The sequence below is a fragment of the Ascaphus truei genome, chromosome 14 (assembly GCF_040206685.1).
Source record: "Ascaphus truei isolate aAscTru1 chromosome 14, aAscTru1.hap1, whole genome shotgun sequence".
Lineage (NCBI taxonomy): Eukaryota > Metazoa > Chordata > Amphibia > Anura > Ascaphidae > Ascaphus > Ascaphus truei.
The window spans coordinates 50,065,792-50,089,962 of record NC_134496.1 but is presented as its reverse complement, the minus strand read 5'-3'; the positions used below and the strand labels follow the sequence as shown (position 1 = coordinate 50,089,962).

The 24,171-nt window shown below is 46.6% G+C and overlaps 1 protein-coding gene across 6 annotated transcripts in view; it reads right to left on the bottom strand.

Moving 5' to 3' along the window:
- Positions 1–24,171, bottom strand: part of ABCC5 (ATP binding cassette subfamily C member 5) — a 73,734-nt gene that overhangs the window by 25,623 nt on the left and 23,940 nt on the right. For 2 of the 6 annotated variants that reach the window (XM_075570884.1, XM_075570883.1), the window contains exons 6-20: positions 19,394–19,627; positions 18,437–18,610; positions 17,277–17,424; positions 15,737–15,885; positions 12,404–12,511; positions 8,348–8,695; positions 7,327–7,398; positions 6,650–6,774; positions 4,450–4,522; positions 3,914–4,111; positions 3,643–3,792; positions 1,831–1,933; positions 1,045–1,229; positions 422–568; positions 208–337 (exon numbers count right to left, since the gene is read on the bottom strand). In XM_075570884.1, coding sequence (XP_075426999.1) covers positions 208–337; positions 422–568; positions 1,045–1,229; positions 1,831–1,933; positions 3,643–3,792; positions 3,914–4,111; positions 4,450–4,522; positions 6,650–6,774; positions 7,327–7,398; positions 8,348–8,695; positions 12,404–12,511; positions 15,737–15,885; positions 17,277–17,424; positions 18,437–18,610; positions 19,394–19,627 — 2,344 coding nt within the window. Of the gene's footprint in view, positions 1–207; positions 338–421; positions 569–1,044; positions 1,230–1,830; positions 1,934–3,642; positions 3,793–3,913; positions 4,112–4,449; positions 4,523–6,649; positions 6,775–7,326; positions 7,399–8,347; positions 8,796–12,403; positions 12,512–15,736; positions 15,886–17,276; positions 17,425–18,436; positions 18,611–19,393; positions 19,628–24,171 lie in introns of those variants that run through there. The other 4 variants (XR_012788060.1, XM_075570885.1, XM_075570886.1 and 1 more) reach the window with 3 other exon arrangements.

The following is a 24,171-nucleotide window of genomic DNA, read 5'->3' as shown; positions in this document are numbered from 1 at the left end:
TATGTAGGGCTTGTAAAGAAACAATTTACACGATAAAGCTATATTTATTTCCAGGCGCCAGACGAGTCCTGCTAGGTTTTCAGGTTTCAGTTTCTTCTTTGCGGGCTGCTAAACTAAACAGGAGAAGCGCTGTCCAGCACATATACAAAGGCCTAGGGTGCAACGGTGCTTATTTGCCAGCACTGGGCTCTGAGGGAGAAGGCTCACCCTCATCCATGTCTTTGGAGAACCTGGTGAGAATGCGTCCGCTGGGCGTGGTGTCGAAGAATTTCATCGGGCTCCGGAGGATGCGCCTGAAAAGTTCGTCGTGAAGCTTGGAAGAGGCGCGTAAGGTTCCCTGGGAGGCAGGAAGAGAAAAGGTCGGTCAATTTTGCAGCCAGAGGTACAGCAGCGAGGGGCGGTTACACAGGAGATACGTTACCTTGACAAAGACCACGCCGCGCACAGCTTTCAGGAGGAGCATGACCACCATGGAGGAGGCGTAGACCCCAGTGTAGTAAAGCATGTGGGGGTTATCCTTCATACTATGGCTCACCACCGTCTCGTTGTGCACCAGCACAGATGTATTCTGGGGGAGACAGACCAATGTCAGCCAGAAATTCCTTCTACTAGAACATATGGGAACAACAAGTCTCAAAACTTGGGGCCCAGTCACAGGGAAACATCTACACCAGGGGTAATCCAACACCAGTCCTCAAGGGCCACCAACAGGACAGGTATTGGGGATATCCCTGCTTCAGCACAGGTGGCTCAATCATTATGATTGAGCCACTTGTGCTGAAGCAGGGATATCTTTAACCCTGACCTGCTGGTGGCTCTTGAGAGCTGGCTTGGCCACCCCTGACATACATCGTGTCAGTAAGAGGACAGATGTTCATTCTGTGTCGGGATCTGGAAACAGGGCCACCAAATACTACAGTTGTGCACACGTGGGATCCTATACGGCAGCCGTGCTGTCTGGTGCCTAACACACACCATGCACAAGCAGCTGAATCAGTTAAGATCAGGGCACCCTCAGTGCAGATGGATGGAAGCTGACGTTACCCCGCTGCCTTGCTTGATCCAGTAGCTGAGCCACCAGTTGCTGAAGGCCGTGCTCCCGACGTTGAGCACAAACAGCGCCATGATGACCAGGAACGCGAAGGGACCGCCGGCTGCCTGGATGTAAGCGCCATACACCGACCATGGCACAGAGCCTTTCCCCTTATCCTCCAGCTGCATGAGCAGACCTGTGAAGAGGCGACAGCAGAGTCACACATGCACTTCCACATCCTACAGCCGCATCACCGACAGGAAGCACACAGGACAGTAACCCCCTCACTGCCAAACCGACCTACAACGCATTAGCAGCAATCAGAAAATCCACATTTCCTTCCACATCCCGTTGGAAGACGTGCCGTTATTATTTAGAAGCTGCAGGCCCTTTACTTCCGAGTGCAAAAGGGGGAAGCCATGTTTATTGGTGGTAAACACTAAATCTGACTCCATATGCCTGATAACAGGAATATGTCCCCAGTGCCGAGCTGAGCACCGTGTTTGGAAACAGATTAGGTGGGCAGCTGCAAGGCACAAGCGGGTGCGTGATCGGAAGATATTACAAGCGAGCGAGCAGAAAACACACGCACTCCTGGGGATCGGGGTCCCCAATGTGTGACGTTTTCAGGTGCTACTTTCTTCCCTGATCCTGCTGGAGTCACAGGGTCAGGCGATTGTTGGCGACAAGAGGCACCAACTGAGCACAACAGGTAAGTCAGAAAGAGATGCCCACAAGATGGCAGTAAGGGGGGGGGGGGGGGCAGTAATGGGGGGGGGGAGGGGGATGTGCTGTACCTTCTTCCTTTTTCACTGCCTTTTCCTTCTTCACAGATCCAGGCTTGATTCCTTTCTCTAGAGGTTTCTTCAATGAGCTGCTTACGTTCTTTTTCAGGTTAATCTGTTTTGAATCACAATATATATATATATTTTTTAAAATCAGCATTCCTTCATTGTATCAAAGTCTTGTACTGTATATGGCGGGATGGGACGTTTGTTTTGCGGCGACCGAAACGCCGCTGGGTCACTTCGCTGCGATGTCCAGTCCGCCGCGCACCCGGCCCAACGAGACAAGCCAGGTCTGCCTCTGACAACTGCATGTTTAAATGTCCCTCGCGGGACTGCTACACGGCCATCTTTAAATCTCCCGCGGTACATTTAAAGATGGCGCGTCGGAGCGGCCTGTCTAGGCAGTGTAGCCATTTCCGCGCGAGACAGTAAAACATGCAGTGGTCAGTGACAGGTCGGCCGTGCAGCCGACTGTGGGCAGTTGGGTGCATGGGGCGGGGGGGGAAAGTGTGTGAAAGGCGCACCTATATTTGGAGTGTATAATGAATGTGAATATATTCAAATTATAGTGCTATCAACAAGTGCTAAATTGAGAAATATATATATATATATATATATATATATATATATATATATATATATATATTTATATATACATTATATATTTATATATATTTATATATACAAATTTATATTTGTTCACTGGATGTTATATATATATATATATATATATATATATATATATATATATAAAACATCCAGTGAACAAATATAAATGCAATGTGAAGGAAAAACACAAATAAGTTATGTGCTCAGCCTATGAATGATGGTCCAAGATCCTCCACAGTGGATTGGTATAGCGAAAATATTGGGGAGCGCAGGGGTCACCGTGTATATAAAACATAGAAGAACATAGTGCAATACGCGCTCACCTGGGAATGAATAGCTGGAGATATTCTATGGAACGGGGACTCGCATTTTCTTAGATAAGAACCAGCAGTTCCCAAATCTTTGTTTGGTAGAAGTTAGCAGGCTCAGGACAGGTGGCTATCAGCCTGGAATTCCTTATATTATGAAGGTCTGGTGGTAGGTTAGTCAGTCGTCGTATGGTGCTCTCAATAGAGACGGAGGCAAAACATGGCGCAAACTGTCACAGTACTGTTGGACCCAGTGTTCCCACCGCCGCTTGGAACCTGGCGTCTCACCGCTTGCGACACGTCCGGTTGGTCAGCTGACAGAGCAGAGATGGGATGCGAATCACTCGGACAGACTGTGGCTGATCTCTGGCAGGTACTGAAGTCGTTACAGCGCGTTTCGCGATGAACGAGTTGACTCCTGACGAAGCTGATCCCGAGCGAAACGCGTTGTAACGACTTCAGTACCTGCCAGACATCAGCCACAGTGTGCCCGAGTGATTCGCATCCCGTCTCCGCTCCGTCAGCTGACCAACCGGACGTGACGACACCGGAAGTGTCGCAAGCGATCAGACGCCAGGTTCCAGACGGCGGTGGGAACACTGGGTCCAACAGTACTGGGACAGTTTGCGCCATGTTTTGCCTCAGTCTCTATTGAGAGCACCATACGACTGACTAACCTACCACCAGACCTTCATAATATAAGGAATTCCAGGCTGATAGCCACCTGTCCTGAGCCTGCTAACTTCGACCAAACAAAGATTTGGGAACTGCTGGTTCTTGTCTAAGAAAATGCGAGTCCCCGTTCCATAGAATATCTCCAGCTATTCATTCCCCTCTCTTTCATGGGAGAGTCCAGCCTCCCCAGTACTGAAGTGCCGCAGGAGAAGCCGCGGCCCCATCTCACCTCCACATGAGGGGGCTCTCCCAGCTGAAGGCTGTTAAAAATAGCAGCGTATTCTCTGTTGAGTTTGATGAGATCCTCGTGAGTTCCCCTCTCTGTTATGCAGCCTTCCTTCATGAAAACCACTTCATCACAATCCACCAGGTACTGGAGGTAGAAAGCGTTAGAGAGGGCAGAGAAGAACAGATGATGCGTCACACATATCCCGTGATTGGGCAAGCTGAGTGCTGCACCCAGGCCTAGCGCCTCACGTGGCTCTGCCCGTTACCTGGAGCTGGTGGGTGATAAACAGAATGGTTTTAGATTTGAGGTGCTTTTTGATGGCGCTGTTGAAGATGTGGTTGCCCACGTGGGCATCTAAGGCACTGAGAGGATCGTCCAGGATGTAAATGCTGCGGTCACTGTACAGAGCTCTCGCCAGGCTAATCCTCTGCCTCTGACCACCACTCAAGTTTGCTCCGCGCTCTCCGATCTGCAGTGAGACACAGCAGACTACGGTCACAGCATCATAACATCGAGACCGCTCTCTAAACAACAAAGGGATCACGCGCGCTACAGATTGTGTTCCTTGTGCAAAACCCAAGTGGCAAAAGCATGGGAGGAAAAAAACACACAAATAAAATACAGATAAGTGGGAGCACAGTCATTGGGTGAAACAAAAGCAACATTCCAGGGCTGGAACGTTTCATTACTCTCTCCTGTGACCGGTCTCAGAAGGGCCGGTATTGGCGAATTCATAACTCGCAAACGTGTAGGCCACCATGTATATTATACCAGTCATGCCTAAAACCCGTACTCCAGGATCCTTACCTCTGTCAGGTCACTATCGGGCAGTATGGCCAAGTCTGGTCTGAGACAGCAAATATTCAGCACATGATTGTACCTGGGACATGAAACGCAAATCAGTGCCGAGGCAGGAAACCGGCTCCAAAATGCCCAGACCCCAACGCACCCCACGGATGGTTTTGTATTGGAGACATTTAATGGGAAGATTTATTTTCTTTCCTATACAACCATTTTTCCCTCCAAGGGCGGAGACTATTTACTCCTCAAAATACTGAAAACCCTTTGAGAGACGTTTACACGGATGGATTTAATGCAGCAATAGTCACTGTATCAGAAAAGGTGAAGGGAAACACAAAATGGATGTGCCCCCTAAAAGAATTCACTTAAATGCACACCATAACAGTGTAAAAATTAACTTTTAATAAATTTACTTAAAACATATATTACCAAAGTAATGTGTAATGTGAATTAAAAATATATTAAATCAACGCTATCAGGCAACCTTGTCGTCAGTTATAAGTTCATACTATCCCAGTTAACCACTTAATAATGGTGGGATATGGAGGACACAGATTGCTAGGAGTCAGGGTGTTAACCCCTCTGGAGCAACGGTGAGACCCAATAATGGAAGTGTATAGATGTACATAAGTGAGTGGCCAATGGGTTAAATGTCCAGCTACCTTGCTAGATCAGCCAGCACTGCGTACTATAATAGAGACTTTAGTGTGTTAAAATAAGAGTGCTAGAGTGATAAAGCTGGCAAATGCAGTGATGATGGTAGTACATACACTGCAGCATAGACCTGCCAGACACGGCAGTGCTGTGCAAGGAAAGCAGGCACACTCACTATAAAATTAAAGGATTAAATAAATAACTAACTAATGGGGTCAACACAGTTAGAGCCAGGAGACTGCTGACACTACATTAAAACAGCTCCAAGTAGGAGACTGACAACATTGCGCGTCCAACGCGCGTTTCCCTCCAGCAAAGGAGCTTCCTCTGGCAGGTCTATGCTGCAGTGTATGTACTACCATCATCACTGCATTTGCCAGCTTTATCACTCTAGCACTCTTATTTTAACACACTAAAGTCTCCATTATAGTGCGCAGTGCTGGCTGATCTAGCAAGGTAGCTGGACATTTAACCCATTGGCCACTCACTTATGTACATCTATACACTTCCATTATTGGGTCTCACCGTTGCTCCAGAGGGGTTAACACCCTGACTCCTAGCAATCTGTGTCCTCCATATCCCACCATTATTAAGTGGTTAACTGGGATAGTATGAACTTATAACTGACGACAAGGTTGCCTGATAGCGTTGATTTAATATATTTTTAATTCACATTACACATTACTTTGGTAATATATGTTTTAAGTAAATTTATTAAAAGTTAATTTTTACACTGTTATGGTGTGCATTTAAGTGAATTCTTTTAGGGGGCACATCCATTTTGTGTTTCCCTTCACCTTTTCTGATTCACTTTTCAGTTCACAGTTTGCACCCATTACTTGATTACCGCATTTATGTATTTGACTACTTCATTCAATTAGTATGGTTCTGTGATCACTCCCTATCCCTTTGTTGTTTCTCCAATAGTCACTGTAGCTTCGTACAGCACTTTATATTATTAGACAGCATATAATACAGTGAAATACCGGTACACCATGAAACTTTAATGTCAATTACATATTGGGGAGAGTTTCACTGCCCTACAGAGCTCACGATCTCTTCTTCCAAATGCATTGGGCACAGACGTTACAAGTGTAACAGATGTCCAGTCATGCTACAATTTACAAACTTTATTTAGATATTACAAGTCATTTTGACATCCCTGATTTCCAGAAGAGGCCATTCAAATCAAGGAGACCAGGAGACATTTTTTTTTATTGAGCTGATAAAATGATTAGACATGTTTAGGATTCCAACAGCGCCGCTTCTAAAGCGGGTTACACTGAAGGCAAAGCAGTGACATCTCAAATATTAAATTACACGGATTTAGCAAACATTACCGAACAACAAATGCTCAAACTGCACAAAACCGACTACAACCTCAATAACTTGTCAAACAAACAACAGTGATGACCAAGCAACCTAAACCAATACAAATAACACACCTTACTCTCCCATACGGCAACATGACTAGACATCAACCCTTGCCACACTCTACCCGTGCTGATCATTTCTGACGAGAATAAAACACATGACATGCCGCTGCACGAACCTTTCCTCCTCAAACTCCTTCCCAAACAGGATGTTGTCCCGGAGAGTAGCGTTTAGTATCCACGCCTGCTGAGCAACGTAAGCGAAGGTGCCGCTGACTGCGATACTGCCTTCCAGCAGCGTCATCTGCAAAACAAAGACCTCGTTACCCGTAGCTCACGGGCAAGAAACGCCAAGGACGGCGCCGCGCTGCTGGAGCCTCTCATTTGTAGGACATCTACGCACAAAACCGGAGCACTTGCAGTTTTTAGATCACGCTTCCCTCCAAGGAGATAGCAGTTGCTTTCAAAACATTGGTTTCCAGTACTGTATGCTCCAATTAATTGTCGTTCTTTGCAAATCATGTTAAACTCCATTACCTCGGACAATACTCAAACGCCCCCCACACCTACAAGTCCAACACCAACCGACCCCCTGATTTAAGCTGCTCGCTGCGAGAGGGGCCTGCAATGAATTGCTTAGGCGAGATTTTTTTTTTTTTTAAAAAGCAACACAAACCTTAAAACGACAAGACGCAACTTAAATAAGATATTTTCAGTCTGATAATGAGAAAACTCCACATATCCGATAAGGACACGAACGCCAGATAACAGGCTAACATATTTGGAATCCCGATTTTCCCAGCGATTACTAAACCCAAGAAAACTAGAGATAAATGACGTGTATGATGCGCGTTACCTGTCCCAGGATGGCAGCACTGAGAGAGGTTTTCCCACTTCCCACACTGCCACATATTCCAATAAGTTTTCCCTGGATGTAAAAATGAACGGGAAAAAAGGATTTAGTGTATTTATCAAAGAACAACTATTTCTACAATGTATTCTTATTGTACAAAGCTGCGGTACAGATACAATGAACTCCTTAGGAGTGGGAAATTATATATTTGGTATCAGGAATTAAAATGTGTCGAGCTTTACAAAAATATGGGAAAATGGCTAAATACGTTATTACCACCAACAGACATGATATCAGCAGTGATTACAGCAGGAGTAAGGCCGCGCTTATAGTGCCCGCGACGGCGACACCGCTCGAAAACAAAAACAATCGACTCCGTCGCCAGCGCTTATAGTAAGCGCGACGGCGCGTCTGGAAAATTGGTAGCCGGGTCTATTTGATTTTTAAGAGACCGTCGCCACATGTGACGTGTCTAAACCAATCAAATTGCGCGTCCCTCCCCCTTTAGTGACGTCACTGACGACCCTCGCTAAAAAACAAATTACAACTATCGCGGGTGGCGACGGCATGGGTCGCGTCGCCAGCACTATAAGCGCGGCCTAATTATGACCTCACCCGCCCGTGGAATACTGGGGTATACTGTTATGTTTAGGGCAGCAAGTTGCAATATTATAGCCGTCAGCAGCAAATCCCCATCTTTATGTTTCTGTACGTTGCAGATCCCAATAACAGTTGAGTAGGGGAGTCCAACTCCACTCCCCAAGGGCCACCAACAGGGTAGGTTTTAAGGATATCCCTGCTTCAGCAAAGGTGGTTGACAGCCACCTGTGCTGAAGCAGGGATATCCTTATAAGCGGACCCGTTGGTGGCCCTTGAGGGCTGGAGTTGGCCACTCCCGCAGTAGAGGGTTAATTGCCCCTCAGGAAGATTGCCTGTGCTGCATCTGTAAGACTGACCCGGTGTCCCCATGTTATAAAGAATGTGCCGTGTCCGGCCCCAGCAAACAGTGTCCAGGGCATCTCACCGTCTCGATATCCAGGTCGATGTTGTACAGAGCCCTCTGCAGTCTCACATTTGTTAGCTGAATGTCTTTGCCCTCGTCATCGGGGCTGGGGTGCTCATCGCTATCCACCAAGAGATGTCCTTTCTGCTCGGCCAGAACTGCCTGCGACCCCTCACTCTGCAGATTGACCTTGTCTTTCTTCCCCTTGGCCCCCTTTTCTTTTTTCAGTTTGGGGGTGGCCTTTGGAGAGCACTGGGTGCTGGCGTGGGAAGAGTCCCACGCCAAGGTGGCGTTTTTCAGCTGTATGGTGATGTGAGGGCTGGATGGCTTTTTCTTTACCATGTGAACCTCTTCCATTAGAAATAAACTCTGATAGGAGGTTGTGAGAGAGGTGCAAAGATGAGACAGCACGTCAGCCCAAGCGCACTCACGGAGCAAAAACATCAGGCTATACAGTGGAAGGAAGCTGCTGCGGAGCAAAAGGTAGCTCATTAGATTCGACTAACCCCAGGCCGGCTAACGGCCTGGAACATTAGTAATGTCCCCAACATACAACACCTTCAGTCTTCCTTAGGTCATACATAGCAACCGTACTACCAAACAGAGGACAGATGAGCACAGATACACACACACACACACACACACACACTACCCTCCTGCCCTCCCCTCCCCACAGAACCATGCGGGTCTAGTGTGCTGGCTGGTAATATTTTTGTATAATGATGTTGTGTTGTCTTTGTTTTTACAATCATTACTTTCCCCTGTAGGTCGTTAAAATATTGCTGGACCAAAATCGGACATCAGTAATAGACCCGATTGGCTGTGCCCGTCAGTGACCGTCCGATATGAAATGACCGTCAATGGATCAGGGAGTATAAAAAAGTAAAAAAATAAATGTTTAAAAAACAGACTGTTGGATGTTCAACGATTCAATTATTAGAAAGAACACACTGCAGGTGTTCGGGACAAGAAGCAAAAAAATGATACAATAAATAAAAAGCAGGGAAGGACGGGGGGGGGGGGGGATTAGCACTACAGCAATCCCAAAATAATGGTTTAGAACCCACCTGCCTCATAATGTCTGTCTGTCGAATGTACACAGCGCGTCACAGCAGTAATACACGCGACATACCAATATAACACAATGGGAATAAGAGCTTCAGACATAAAAGTAACATTAGGATTAGAATTGTTATTCTTTCAAAAATGTGGCAAAGAGAGTCACAAAACACACAAGACACACAAGACCCAGCGGATCATCTTCAGAAGCAACAGAACCAGGACATGCATCTGAACGGATCTACAAAGGAACGGTCAGGAATAAGTGTCATTTATGCAACTGTTGGAGCAGGGGTGGCCAACTCCAGTCAAGGGCCACCAACAGGTCAGGTTTTAAGGATATCCCTGCTTCAGCACAGGTGGCTCACTCAGTGGCTCAGGCAAAGACTGAGCCACCTGTGCTGAAGCAGGGTTATGCTTAAAACCTGACTTGGTGGCCCTTGATGACTGGAGTTGACCACCAATGTATTAGAGCATTGACCAGCAGAGGCTCAGCTACACTGTGCTGTATTGACCAGCAGAAGCTCAGCTACACTGTGCTGTATTGACCAGCAGAAGCTCAGCTACACTGTGCTGTATTGACCAGCAGAAGCTCAGCTACACTGTGCTGTATTGACCAGCAGAAGCTCAGCTGCACGGTGCTGTATTGAGCCCTTCATTGACTTGATAGAACAAAGGAAAAAACAAGCGCACACAACATATAAATGTCCCTGTCTACACACTAGTGGTAAATGAATAAAGTAAAATGAGACACGTGGAGGTAGTGCAGCCCCGGAAGGAGGACTCAATCCAAAGTCCAGGCAACAGGTGAAGAGCGCAAAGAATCGGGAGCGCAAATAAATACAAGTGATATAGAAAAAAGGAAAAATACAATAGTGCACACCGTATACAATTAACAGCAATAGTGTCATTCTATAGGTGATCCACTCACAATAGTGCAGAGGAATGGAGGCAGTATGGTTGTTCCGAGTGACAAACTCAGGGTAGAGATCTTCAGATGAAATCTGAGCAGTGTCCTTCAGAGGCAGGAGGGGGATTCAGCACATGGAGAATAGAGAGGCACAAATAGTGAAGTATGCACATTTAATCAAATAGACAGAGGTAATGCACTTACAGAATTACCGTAGAGACAGGCAATTGGACCACCCTGCGTCAGAGGTGATGAGAACTGCAACAGTCCTGCCTGGTGTAGATGCCTGCGTTGGCCACCCACAGTCAGCAGGTCCAGGTAAGAGCAGAAGGAACAGATGGTATAAGTCCAAAATCCTCAGCAGAATCCATCAAAAACAATTTCCAGTCTCCAGGTGCTTCTGTATTGTCCCCAAACGCGTTTCACTCATAAGAGCTTTATCTAGTTAGTACCCACTGATGAAGCTCTTATGAGTGAAACGCGTCTGGGGAGAATACAGAAGCACCTGGAGACTGGAAATTGTTTTTGATGGATTCTGCTGAGGATTTTGGACTTATACCATCTGTTCCTTCTGCTCTTACCTGGACCTGCTGACTGTGGGTGGCCACCGCAGGCATCTACACCAGGCAGGACTGTTACAGTTCCTCATCACCTCTGACCCAGGGTGGTCCAATTGCCTGTCTCTACAGTAATTCTGTAAGTGCCTTACCTCTGTCTATTTGATTAAATGTGCATACTTCACCATTTGTGCCTCTCTATTCTCCATGTGCTGAATCCCCCTCCTGCCTCTGAAGGACACTGCTCGGATTTCATCTGAAGATCTCTACCCCGAGTTTGTCACTCGGAACAACCATACTGCCTCCATTCCTCTGCACTATTGTGAGTGGATCACCTATAGAATGACACTATTGCTATTTATTGTATACGGTGTGCACTATTGTATTTTTCCTTTTTTCTATATCACTTGGATGTATTTGCGCTCCCGATTCTTTGCTCTATTGACTTGATAGAGCTGAAACAAAAGTTGTTTAGAAGCATTTTCAGAGCAAATGACTTGACAAATACTTAAGAATGCTCGGCTGGGCCTACACTACAGCCCCCTTATAGCCCCCGTATAACCCCCGTATAGCCGGACGTCCCTCTGGCTGATCCCATGTTATTTTAATTGGTAGGGCATAACCAGCCTAAAGAATGGTTAGACAAAACAACAACAACAACAACAAAAGTTTACAAAATACAACTGGAGTAATAAAGTATCCTACTCATGTGTAATCTACCGAGGGTCCGGGATTAGTTAGCCAGCTCTTCCAAACAGAAAGGCCCAGACTGCCTAAACGCCATAAGGCTGCTTAACGTTGCATTAATGGTAAAGGCGTACTAAAGTAATATTAAGGGGTCAATGTCCCAGCCCACCAATATAAACAGGTAGGGGGAAGGGATTGCTAGCACAAGAGTCCCCTACTCACACAGCGCCATTAATGTTAACACAAAAGAGGCTAAAAGAAAAGGCCCCATTTCAGTGTCTGGGTAGATGTAACAACAAATTTAGATAGCACTTACATTAGGGGTGCATGACTCCAGATCGCAACCCCGCCCCCCCCTTCCCTTAATATTACTGACTTGCATAGCGTAGCCTTATTCCCCTCCTATTCTAGTGTCTTGCGGGGGGGGCAACGCCAACATCGCGTTGCAATATCCTGAAACAACAGGACATTGACCCTATGCCAATTATCACTATTTTGGAAGTTCGTTTGGCACATAATTTGCTCGAGTCGCTGTAAAACTCCAGACGAATAACATCCATTCCAGATATAGGTAACGTCACGTTACGTGCTCAGATTTTACAGGCGTTTAGGAAGTCTGGGCCCAAGCATAATCTTCTCAGAGTGCTGAACAAGCTACAGAACATGAACACGGGGTTACTGCCAATAGCAACATCCATGTGGTTTTTACCCCCAAAAAGTATTTATTAAAGAGGCAATTAGGACACATGGCTTGGAACGAAGAGCCGGCCTTCTCATAGGATAGGTTATTTGTCCAACACCTTGCAGATAAATACCGACGTCTGAAAACAGAAGACCGGACCCACAGTCAGGAGCATCATTTACCTTAAAGCGCTCCATGGATACGGAAGCCTCCGACAGAGACTTCACGGAGAATGGGGTCACTTTTAAGGCGAAAGTCATGGAGTTGAAGACTGTGACAACTGTGAACGCCTTCACAAAAAACGGACAAAGTGTTAATTAGCCTCTGAATCACACACAGTGAGGAGCGGCCAACTTCAGTCCTCAAGGACCAGCAACAGGTCAGGTTTTCAGGATATCCCTGCTTCAGCACCGCTGGCTCAGTCAGTCTCTGCTTCAGCACCGGTGGCTCACTCAGTCCCTGCTTCAGCACAGGTGGCTCAGAGGCTCAGTCTCTGACTGAGCCTTTGATTGCGCCACCTGTGCTGAAGCAGGGATATACTGAGAACCCGACCAGGTTCAGCACAGGTGGTGCAATCGAAGGCTCAGTCGGAGACTGAGCCTCTGATTGAGCCACCTGTGCTGAAGCAGGGACTGAGGTGGCCCTTGAGGACTAGAGTTGGCCACTCCTGCAGTAGAGCAATGCACAGAAAAAGATTACTCTAATCAAAAAAACGTTAACTGCTAAGTGGCATGAGTAACGTACATACAGTACATACAGTACATGCGTGACGCACATACAGTACATGAGTAACGCACATACAGTACATACAGTACATACACTACATGAGTGACGAACATACAGTACATACAGTACATGAGTGACGCACATACAGTACATGAGTGACGCACATACAGTACATGAGTGACGCACATACAGTACATGAGTGACGCACATACAGTACATGAGTGGCGCACATACAGTACATGAGTGGCGCACATACAGTACATGAGTGGCGCACATACAGTACATGAGTGGCGCACATACAGTACATGAGTGGCGCACATACAGTACATGAGTGGCGCACATACAGTACATGAGTGGCGCACATACAGTACATGAGTGACGCACATACAGTACATACACTACATGAGTAACGCACATACAGTACATACAGTACATGAGTGACGCACACACACAGTACATGAGTGACGCACATACAGTACATGAGTGACGCACATACAGTACATGAGTGACGCACATACAGTACATGAGTGGCGTACATACAGTACATGAGTGACGCACATACAGTACATGAGTGACGCACATACAGTACATGAGTGGCGCACATACAGTACATGAGTGGCGTACATACAGTACATGAGTGGCGCACATACAGTACATGAGTGGCGCACATACAGTACATGAGTGGCGCACATACAGTACATGAGTGGCGCACATACAGTACATGAGTGGCGCACATACAGTACATGAGTGGCGCACATACAGTACATGAGTGGCGCACATACAGTACATGAGTGGCGCACATACAGTACATGAGTGGCGCACATACAGTACATGAGTGGCGCACATACAGTACATGAGTGGCGCACATACAGTACATGAGTGGCGCACATACAGTACATGAGTGACCACATACAGTACATACACTACATGAGTAACGCACATACAGTACATACACTACATGAGTGACGCACATACAGTACATACACTACATGAGTGACGCACATACAGTACATACAGTACATGAGTGACGCACACACAGTACATACAGTACATGAGTAACGCACACACACAGTACATACACTACATGAGTAACGCACATACAGTACATGAGTAACGCACATACAGTACATACAGTACATGAGTGACGCACACACAGTACATACACTACATGAGTAACGCACATACAGTACATACAGTACATGAGTAACGCACATACAGTACATACAGTACACGAGTGACGCACATACAGTACATACAGTACACGAGTGACGCACACACAGTACATACAGTACACGAGTGACGCACACAGAGTACATACAGTACACGAGTGACGCACACAGAGTACATACAGTACACGAGTGACGCACACACAGTACATACAGTACATGAGTGACGCACACACACAGTACATGAGTGACGCACACACACAGTACATGAGTGACGCACACACACAGTACATGAGTGACGCACACACACAGTACATGAGTGACGCACACACAGTACATGAGTGACGCACACACAGTACATGAGTGACGCACATACAGTACATGAGTGACGCACACACAGTACATGAGTGACGCACACACAGTACATGAGTGACGCACACACACAGTACATGAGTGACGCACACACACAGTACATGAGTGACGCACACACACAGTACATGAGTGACGCACACACAGTACATGAGTGACGCACACACAGTACATGAGTGACGCACACACAGTACATGAGTGACGCACACACAGTACATGAGTGACGCACATACATGAGTATGTACACGTGTGATCTTATTCACATGGGCCAAAGTGCAGTAAACATGGAATGATTTAGATTAATACGAACATCCGAATGACATTATGCAAGTTAGCTGCCCCTAGGAAACGAGGCACTTCTAGGTTTCATACATTATATCCGTGGTTCTCAGCCTTTTTGTGCATGGAGATACATAATAATAATAATAGCATGTTCTTGTATAGCGCTGCTAGTTTTACGTAGCGCTTTACAGAGACATTTTGCAGGCACCGTCCCTGCCCAGTGAAGCTTACAATCTATTTTTTGGTCCCTGAGGCACAGGGAGATAAAGTGACTTGCACAAGGTCACAAGGGGCTGACACCGGAAATTAAACCAGGTTCCTCTGCTTCAAACTCAGTGCCAGTCAGTGTCTTTACTCACTGAGCCGCTCCTTCTCCCGGAACATCAGAAGCATTTTAATTCCACGTTTCCACGTGTTTGTTTTTACGTAAAATCCCATCTTACATGTAATTCTTTTTATTTTTTATAAATGTAAGAGTTTTTAAAATTCCTTCTAATTTTTTATTTTTTTTACCGTTTTTAATCAATTCTTATGACACAATCAACAGAGGAAATCTTAATCCAGGGGTGGCCTACGCCAGTCGTCAAGGACCACCAACAGGTCAGGTTTAAAGGATGTCCCTGCTTCAGCACAGGTGGTGCAGTTGAAGACTGGGCCAATGATTGAGCCACCTGTGCTGAAGCAGGGATATCCTTAAAACCTGACCTGTTGGTAGCCCTTGAGGTCTGGAGTTGGCCCCTCCTGGGTTAAAGCGTTTCACGGTCATGTACTAATTCAGGGGGGCTCAACTACAGTCCTCACGACCGCTCCAACAGGTCAGGTTTTAAGGATATCCCTGCTTCAGTGTTGGTAGCCCTTGAGAACTGGAGTTGGCTGAGAATCACCGGTTTGACATCATTTACAAGTGACCCCTGCGGGCGCCGCGTTCTTTGGACCCCGCGGAACCTCCGCGGAGCTTCGGCGCGTGCTTACCTGTGCGGCGGAGAGATCGTATCCCAGCAGCATGTGCACGGAGAAGGTCACCACGCTGGCGATCACCACCACGATGGGAGCGATGCCCACGGTGATGCTCTGGAAATATCCGGCTCTCTCCAAGATCTTCCGCTCGCTTTCTCGGATTTCTAGAAAGAAACCGCGCAGATTGTAGTCATCCGCTGTGCGCCGCCAACGACTTGCGCCCCAGGGAAGGGGCGCTTCCAGTCCTAAAGAACCCCCCCAACAGGCCAGCTTTTAAGGATAACCATGCTTCAGCGCAGGTGGCTCAATCAGTGCCACTGACTGAGCCACCTCTGCTGAAGCTGGGAGATCCTTAAAACCTGGCCTTATCTGTATATGTAAAGCATGTCACAATGTGTACGGCCACAGCACCAGTCACTGCGTTCAAGCGCGCGTCGGAGCGCCCGGCGGTGCGCGCAACAGTTGCGATCTGTGGTCTAGGGGTCGCGCGTCCAGACAAGAGAGAGCAGGGGGAGCAAAGACAAGATTTTTGGCCGGGGCGCGGCATGGCGCCACGTGGCTGGTTCGCCCTCATTGGCTGAACTTCCGCCGCGACGTGGCCTTCACACGGCCGCCACGCCAAAAGAAAAAAATCTTGCCTTTGGGAAAGGCCATCGCGCATCGCGCTTTCTGCAGGCGCGCGCAGGGAGTGACTGGGGGCGGCCCCAGGGAGGGCCGTATCTTGTCCGCGAGCCGTGGGGACGAGGCCTTATTCTACATGGTTACCTAAGCTGGCAATGGTTCGGTGCTGTTATAAATCTGTCAAAATCCTGATTCTGTGCCCAAGACTGCGATTATAGTGGCCGCATGCGTGCACTGCCGGAACAAATTAATGTTGACCAATGAAAACGCACACAGTGCAGACGACCAAGCGCTACGGAGCGAGAGATAACCGAGGAGACAAATGAAATTGTTTTTGCAGCGTGACCGCCGCATCATGTGAGCAGATCAGCCAATGAGGGCAAACCAGCCTGGTGACACGTCCGCCACGCCCCCCATCACCTCCAGCCTCCCGTGCATGTTTCACGAGAGGCGCGTGCGCACGCCATCCACTATAATCGTGGCCTAACATAATAGCTGCTTCAGGCAGCGCAACTCAGCAGCTACAATGTATCCTTATATTACTACGGTAACATTATCTATTGTTACTGTTTGCAGCTCAAACTGCTGGGAACATTTGCAACAAATGATCACAAACAGCAAAGTGCTAATAGATCTTGCGCTGGTGGGGAGGTGGCTAAAACCGGCTACAGAAAGCAAAGTATGCTTTAACTCATTAAAAATCGCAGTAAGAGTTGAATACAAATTGAATAAAAACAGTTACGATTATGTAATACTACAGAACTGATTTTTGATTTTTTTAAACAAAAGATTTCACGTTTTGCTGCCTTAAGCTTGTTGACGTCTAACTTATATTCTGTACTCCGGTAACAAAATGTAAAGTGAATCATGTCTAAAAAGGAAGGAAACAAGAAAATCCGTATACACATGCTCGCAGGATAGCGCCGGCACTTACTCTGAACGTTCTGAGAGAAAGCTTTCACCCAGGCGTACATTTTAATGAATTTGATGTAGTTGAGGACTTCGTTCATCTTTTGTACCCGTTCGTCTGTGATCGACACACATTTTCTCCTAAAATATGCAGTGAGCCTGGATACAAACATCTGCATGGGGCGTGAAAAACAAGCAAGGAAGCTTAGCCGCGCTATGCAATATATTGGCCCCTCATAAAAAGGACAACAGCTGCTATAAAGTCCATTTACGTCACTTGTCCTTTATATTTACTCACAATAGAAGTCATATTGTACTTATGCCATACGTTTAGGACCAGATTAGCTCGGCAGTGCTAAGCTGTAAGACCGTCTCCAGAGCAGGAAGACACCTTCTGATCCATGCATGTGAATAGGCCATGTGAAGTCTTATGGCACAGAAGTAGTGTTGTACCGGGTCCTACATTTTCTGAAAACAGGGTAACGGGTACCGCAGCAAAATGAACCATTGTGCCAGTGCCCGGCTGGGTACCCGGGCAGCACTTATCTGCAGGCTGAGAAAGACAGCTGCGAAGAGTAAGGAGGACCGCGGCAACATCTGGGAGCAGCAGCAGCAGACGTCCTGGTGGCGGTGGCAGCAGCAGAAGTCCGTGTTCAGCCGGCGGGAGCAGCAGGAATACAGCACGATGTCGGTGGGAGCCGGGGAACCATGTGACCAGAGCAGAAGCGTTCCTAGTGGACAGTTGGGAAGGAGCTGGCTGTCCAATAGGAACGCTCCTGCTCCGGTCCCATGGTTACCCGGCTGCCACTGGCATCAGCTGTGTGCTGTGTTCCGCTGCTCCCGACGGCTGAACACCGATACCTGCTGCTGTTGCCAGATGTCGCCGCAGTCTTCCTCACCTTCCATCGCCGGCTGCAGGCAAGTGTTGAAGTATTTTCAGCTACTCTGAAATTACCCAGCGCCGGTTCTGCCCGGTGCCGGTCCCAACCCCCTGCTGCCGGGTCCGGGTAAGTTCCGGGTCGCTGAAAAATGTCCGGGTACTCGGTACATCACTACATAGCAGAACTTACTAAATATGGCCCTTAATGACCGAGAAGCATGCCACATGAACCACACGGATAGCCATGCAGGGGGCCTGTTCAGCCATTACACCCCTCTACATCCATGTGACCTCCAATGACTCACCATTGCTGGGTAGAAGAGAATAAAGATGGCAGAGCCCAAAAAGCCAGTGGGTCCCAGTATAAAGACATTGTAAATCATTCCTAATATTGCAACAATGGGTCCGCCGGCCAGCAAGCTGCCAACTGCCGCAGCTTCGAACATCCTCTGCCCGTCACTGGAACACACGTTTATTAGCTGGAACGCACAAATAGGGCACAGTTACTACAAGCTGGGCGAGACTCTCCGGCAGTCTCGGGCACGAACGCTGGTAACTGGCTATTGCCTTCCATGCAGCTCATTAGTACAGTTTCGATGCTGTGAGAGCACTAAAGGTGAACCAACAGCAGTGACATAATTGATGTTTTTTTGTTCCTGATCTGGATACTAAGAATATTTCGATAAAATTCTAATTTATTGTTGAATGTTTTACTGTTAGTTTGTAAAGATAAAGCCTGTTGTGTGTTTTCATCACATCAGCTCCTCACTTTGGTCGTAAGCCTATGTGTTGAGCGGAAAATGCCCGTTTGACCGAGAGGTGGTATGCATAATTATATAAACAAAAGGGGCAAAAAAAAAAAAAAAAAGGGCAGGGGAGAGAAACCAGCTGTCTGCCGAGCATTTGGCATGTCGGGAACACAATTTAATTGGAGATATGCTGTATATTTTAAAGAGCCAATGTGAAGTTTTCCTTTATATCCGCAACAGCGAGTTACATAGAATTGGACAACAGATCAGAGCCACTTGACCCATTACAGAGAATAAATATGTAATTCTCAATCTCCTTTAGGGTGAAGAACAGACACACATCGGTCCCCAGCCATTTATTAAAGATGCCGAGTTCCAGATCTCCAAGCAAATGCCATGAAACTTTCTCCAGAAAAGCCCTCTGCTGTAGTGGACGACTCGTGAAAATTATTACTGTGGCCTATGCCTCCACGGGCAGGTATAAAAACCCATTTCTATTCTGCAGCTGCCCACCTCTCCCATGGTTTTCTCCTTTATGTTCTTCAATTTCAGGATCTTCTTGAAGGTCATGGTCAGTATCGCCCCTCGGAGTCGAGAGCCGGTCCGGTAATTCATGGCCCAGGTGAGCGCCAGAGACCAGGAACGCACCATCTCCGTCATCAGGAGCCCAAACATTAGGAGTAAGCTGTACGTGAGGTCCGGGTCGTTCTGCTGCGTGTATTCCAAGAGACGTTTCACTACGAACGCCTACAGGGAGAAAGGCAGAAGGGCGTGAGCTCCTCTTCCAGTCTCACTCAACACTGCTGACAACCTTTATGTTAAGTTAGAAAACCGCGAATGGGCTCGGAGCACAACGCTTTAGGAACACTGAACAAAAGTAGAAGGTGAGAGTGTAACACTAATAAGGTGGCGTTTTCGTGTCCCCCTCCCTGCTCAATAAAATGCAGTGTAAGTGCGGTGGTTTTAGTGTGCTGTCCCTTTAGTTTCCTAGTAATTTATCCATGTGAATTCTTTGTAGACCAGGCCATCAGTCGGAGATGGAGTGTGGGTGCAAAGTAGGTCTGTGTCAATATCAAAGCAGATAAAAGCCCCCCTTCAATAGCTTTCCTAGAACGGTTAACATGTAGCAGTTACACAAACACCTTCATTGGAAGAGTGGCAGAATTTGGTACCCTTTAAGGCTGGCAATCTTCTAACTTAACATAAAATGGGTTTGATCAGGTAGCTGAAAGTAATTAAAAATAAAACTAGAATTACTCAAAACTAGAACATTTAAATAAAAATTTTTTTTTAAAAAATACGTCAAAATAAAAAATGATTTTTTTTTTCTCTTAATAATGCAAATATAAAAACGGCATTTTCTTGTCAACGTGCGCATTGGATAAAAATGAACAATTGTACCTACAGTTGTACGGGGAAGAGAAGGACATTTTGGCAATAAATTCCTGAAAATAAATATCAGCAGATTGTTATAGAAAATACCAGAGAGAAATTAAAAACAATACACATGTAAATCCTGGCGCACTCTTCACTTGTAAACCCAGAAAAGCTTTTTCTTTCTTTTTCTTCGAAAATGTCAAATCAAATATTCCCACTTTGTGCACATTTCAACCACCGCTTTCAAACCGAGACCACTTAGCGGTTTTTTTTTTCTCTCGCTCGCTCTCTCCCCCTCAACAAATCCATGTGTTTTACACTTGCTTGCTCAAAGCTAGAGCACGGAGATGTGAGCAGAAAACAGTATTAGGTATAAAATACTATGAACTTAGGAGAAAACACAATTTTATTCAGGGGAATGTAAAAAAGAATTAAAAAAAATAAGAATGCAAAATAAAAAAATTAAAACATACCACCACAGATAAAAGATTTGAACAGTCGGACAAGCACTTCTGTAACAGTAGATATTCATTGACAAACATTTCAGAAATAACACTGAGCACAGCAGGTGCATTTACACTTTCCATTTACGTGTAGCATTGACCAGGTTAACCTATCCTATGTTGCTGAGCAGACAGATCTCTCGGACGTAGACTCCCCTGCAGAGAGCAGAATCCCTAATTACAGTATGGCAATCTTTATTGGTCGGAACTTTGTTGCTTTCACTGTGCGATTTCATCAAGAAGCGAGGGAAATAAAATGACCAGAAAACGTGACTTAAATGGTTAGAGGATGATCCAACAAGAGCCTACGGTGACAGAGCTATAAGTCTCTTCCAGTCCTTGTACATCAGAGACAGTCTGTAGAGTTGGATCGAGCAACACCAATTGGCACGGTGTTAGCACAGGTTAGGCGTAGCTCTGGAAAATGAACAGCATCAGCGGGTACTGGCGATAAACCTGTGCTGGGATTATGTACTTCCCAGCCTGCCTTCCCTCTGATCAAATGTTACACAAGAAGAGTCTGTGGAGTCCAAGTCCTTAAGCGTATCCCAAATCATCACACCTATAAGGGGGTCGGCTCTGAAGGGCTCGCTCAGGCTTTCAAGCTCATTATTATTTTGGAGGCAAAGCAGAACTTGGGGAGAGGCAGAGAATTTGCATTATGAAGACACAGAACGCCGGCCGTTAGGGAAGGGAACTCGGGTTACCTGCTTATAACACAGACTTGCACTGTGATAGAATGAACCATGTTACCAATAATACACTCAGAATAGGGAAGAAAAACAAACAAAAAATAAACGTAAAGAAGAAGCAGCTCTTAGAAAGAGAACGGTTGATCTCACAGACCTGTTTTCAGAGAACCTCGCAGAGATGTTTACAGAAGTGTCTGCACCTCCAGTGTCATTGGGGGAGAGGAAGACATTCATACCATGGAACGTGTCTCGCCACACCACAATTATTAAATAACAGCTATGGCAGGCGTACGTGGCAATCACATTTGTCATCTTTTCTGCCATTTCATGAATAATAAAAAAAAAATGTATAATGGGAAGCAAATAATAAATGCTGGCTATAGCACTGTTAAGAGTTAAATGGGTATATCTTGGCTGATTAATGTTACCATAGGCATAAGCTTCTCGTGGTTTTAAGCATTCCCGTGGAATAAAGGTGACCTTACCTTGGTCTTGGTTTGCGAGGGTTTCTGCCCAGCTTGACTGGCTCAATCTGCCGCAGAACAGCCACCCTGAAAATTCTCAAGAATAGCTTCTGTCATTGGTTCCACTACAGAGGCAACGTTAGTGTCACGACACCTTCCCAAACTCTTCCACCCTACCCCCCTCCCCCATTCCCCCCACCCACCAAAAGGTCCAGCGTCTCACCTGGAGAACGGGAGAGGCTGGATCAACCAGTGGCATGGAGAACCAAACCTATCAACCAAAGAAGTCAAGTATAACCATTGCGATCATCGCCCTCCGACTACACTATCACCGACCAACATCTGGGGGAAGAAATAGCAGAACATTCTGTCGACTTTCTAGCAATTGATCTCGATGTGCTGTGTGATCTCTTACAAATTATGGTTGTTTTTATATTTGATCCTAGGTGTTGGTCAGACTATGACACACTTGGACATGGCCTTTACAACCAGATCTGCCGTTATGACCCTGGGCAGCGAGAGTTCACATGTGGCTAACGAAAGTCTACGTAGAAGGGGGTGAAGTCTCCATCCCTCCAAACAAACCCTATCACCATTTTGAAGGTACAGCCCCTGACTAAGCTACGAAAGCCCCCTCACCCCCAGGTTTCCAGCATATCCCAGCTTCAAGAAGAGATATAGATATAGATATATATATATATATATATATATTTAAATGTATCCAAAATGATATTATAATACCCATGTGGCCCTTATACTTCTTTTTAACCCCCCCCCCCCCCCCCCCCCCGATCTGGCCCCTTTGGAGAAAGGGTTGAAGAGTCTGCCCCAAGTCCTGGTGGGAGATAAACAAGCCGTTTAATCTGTGGAGAGGGGTGGGGTGCGAGTTTGGGTCTTTAAATTGGCTGAAAAAGGCTGAAGTGGGTAAAGTACAAAAGCCCGATTAGGTGTTTTCTCTCTCTCTCTCTCTCACGTACCATCAGATAAAAACCAGGGAGACTGGAACCAGTGCAGGGAGGACAAAATGGTGTCTGTTGGAAGAGGAAATGGCATCTTCATGCAAATAAAAGCGGACTTCCTGCAGGTCCACGTTGTCCTCCTCTGTCCCAGGGTTTAGCCGCGTGTGTCCTCTGAGCCAGTTAAATGCAGATGTATATTGGGGTTATAAAATTATCAAGAACAGTTCATCTGGCAGTGTACACTATACCAGGGTTCTCAACTCCAGTGCTCAAGCCCCCCAAAACAGGACAGGTTCTCAGGATATCCATGCTTCATGACAGGTGGATCAGTCCCTGCTTCAGCACAAGCGGCTCAGTCTTCGAGCTGGGATATCCTGAAAACCTGACCTGTTGGGGGGGGGGGGGGGGGGGGTTGAGGACCTGAATTGACATTAGGTTCTGCGGTGATAACATAATGTCGACCCAACAGGGGAAAAACCATCATGAACTGCTGTGTTTTTCCAAATGGAAAAGAATCTGAATTGGGAAAATAAGGCTCCGGCCGCGTAATCACTGATTTTATAATGTGCGTGCGGGATTGTTCTCTTCCTTTTACTGAGAGTCCGCTGAGTGCCACACTCTGCCGCTGGCCTGGAAGGAGACATTTCCAAGCAGCAGAGCGTCCGAGTGTCCGACCTGCTGGATCTGGTCAGTCTAAGGCCGCGCTTATAGTGCCGGCAACGCGACAAAACCAATGTATTGCCGCCATCGCGTGCGCTTATAGTAGAAGCGACGGAGTGACGGCTTGGTCCCGATCGCTAGAACTCAAGACAATTTTTCCAGCGACCGCAGCATGACATCACCGTTGCGTCGCTATCGCCGGCACTATAAGCGCAGCCTAAGGAGAGATGCAGCTACGGCTCAGGTGACTGGAACTATGGGACTTTTGGTGATGGACAGAGCCTTAAAGTGAGGCAGAGCCTTAAAGTGAGGCAGAGCCTTAAAGTGAGGCAGAGCCTAACAATTAAAGCAAGAAATCTGTTTTTAGCTAATGGCCATACACAGAATAACAAAATAAAAATAAAAAAGCAATTGCTTTAGGAGACAATTTTCACAGGTCTGTATACCCCTCATAAGTCCCCAGGTAATCATTGTATATGTGCTGTAGGAACTTTCAATGCCACGCATGGAGAAGACACAAGCAGGGCCCTACAATCTCATGGAAATCAGTCCTGTTCTGGCTTGGGTTAATCCAAATGAAAGGTAACAAAGCCCCGGAGAGAATCAGAGGGAAAATCAACTATTCACAGATTATGT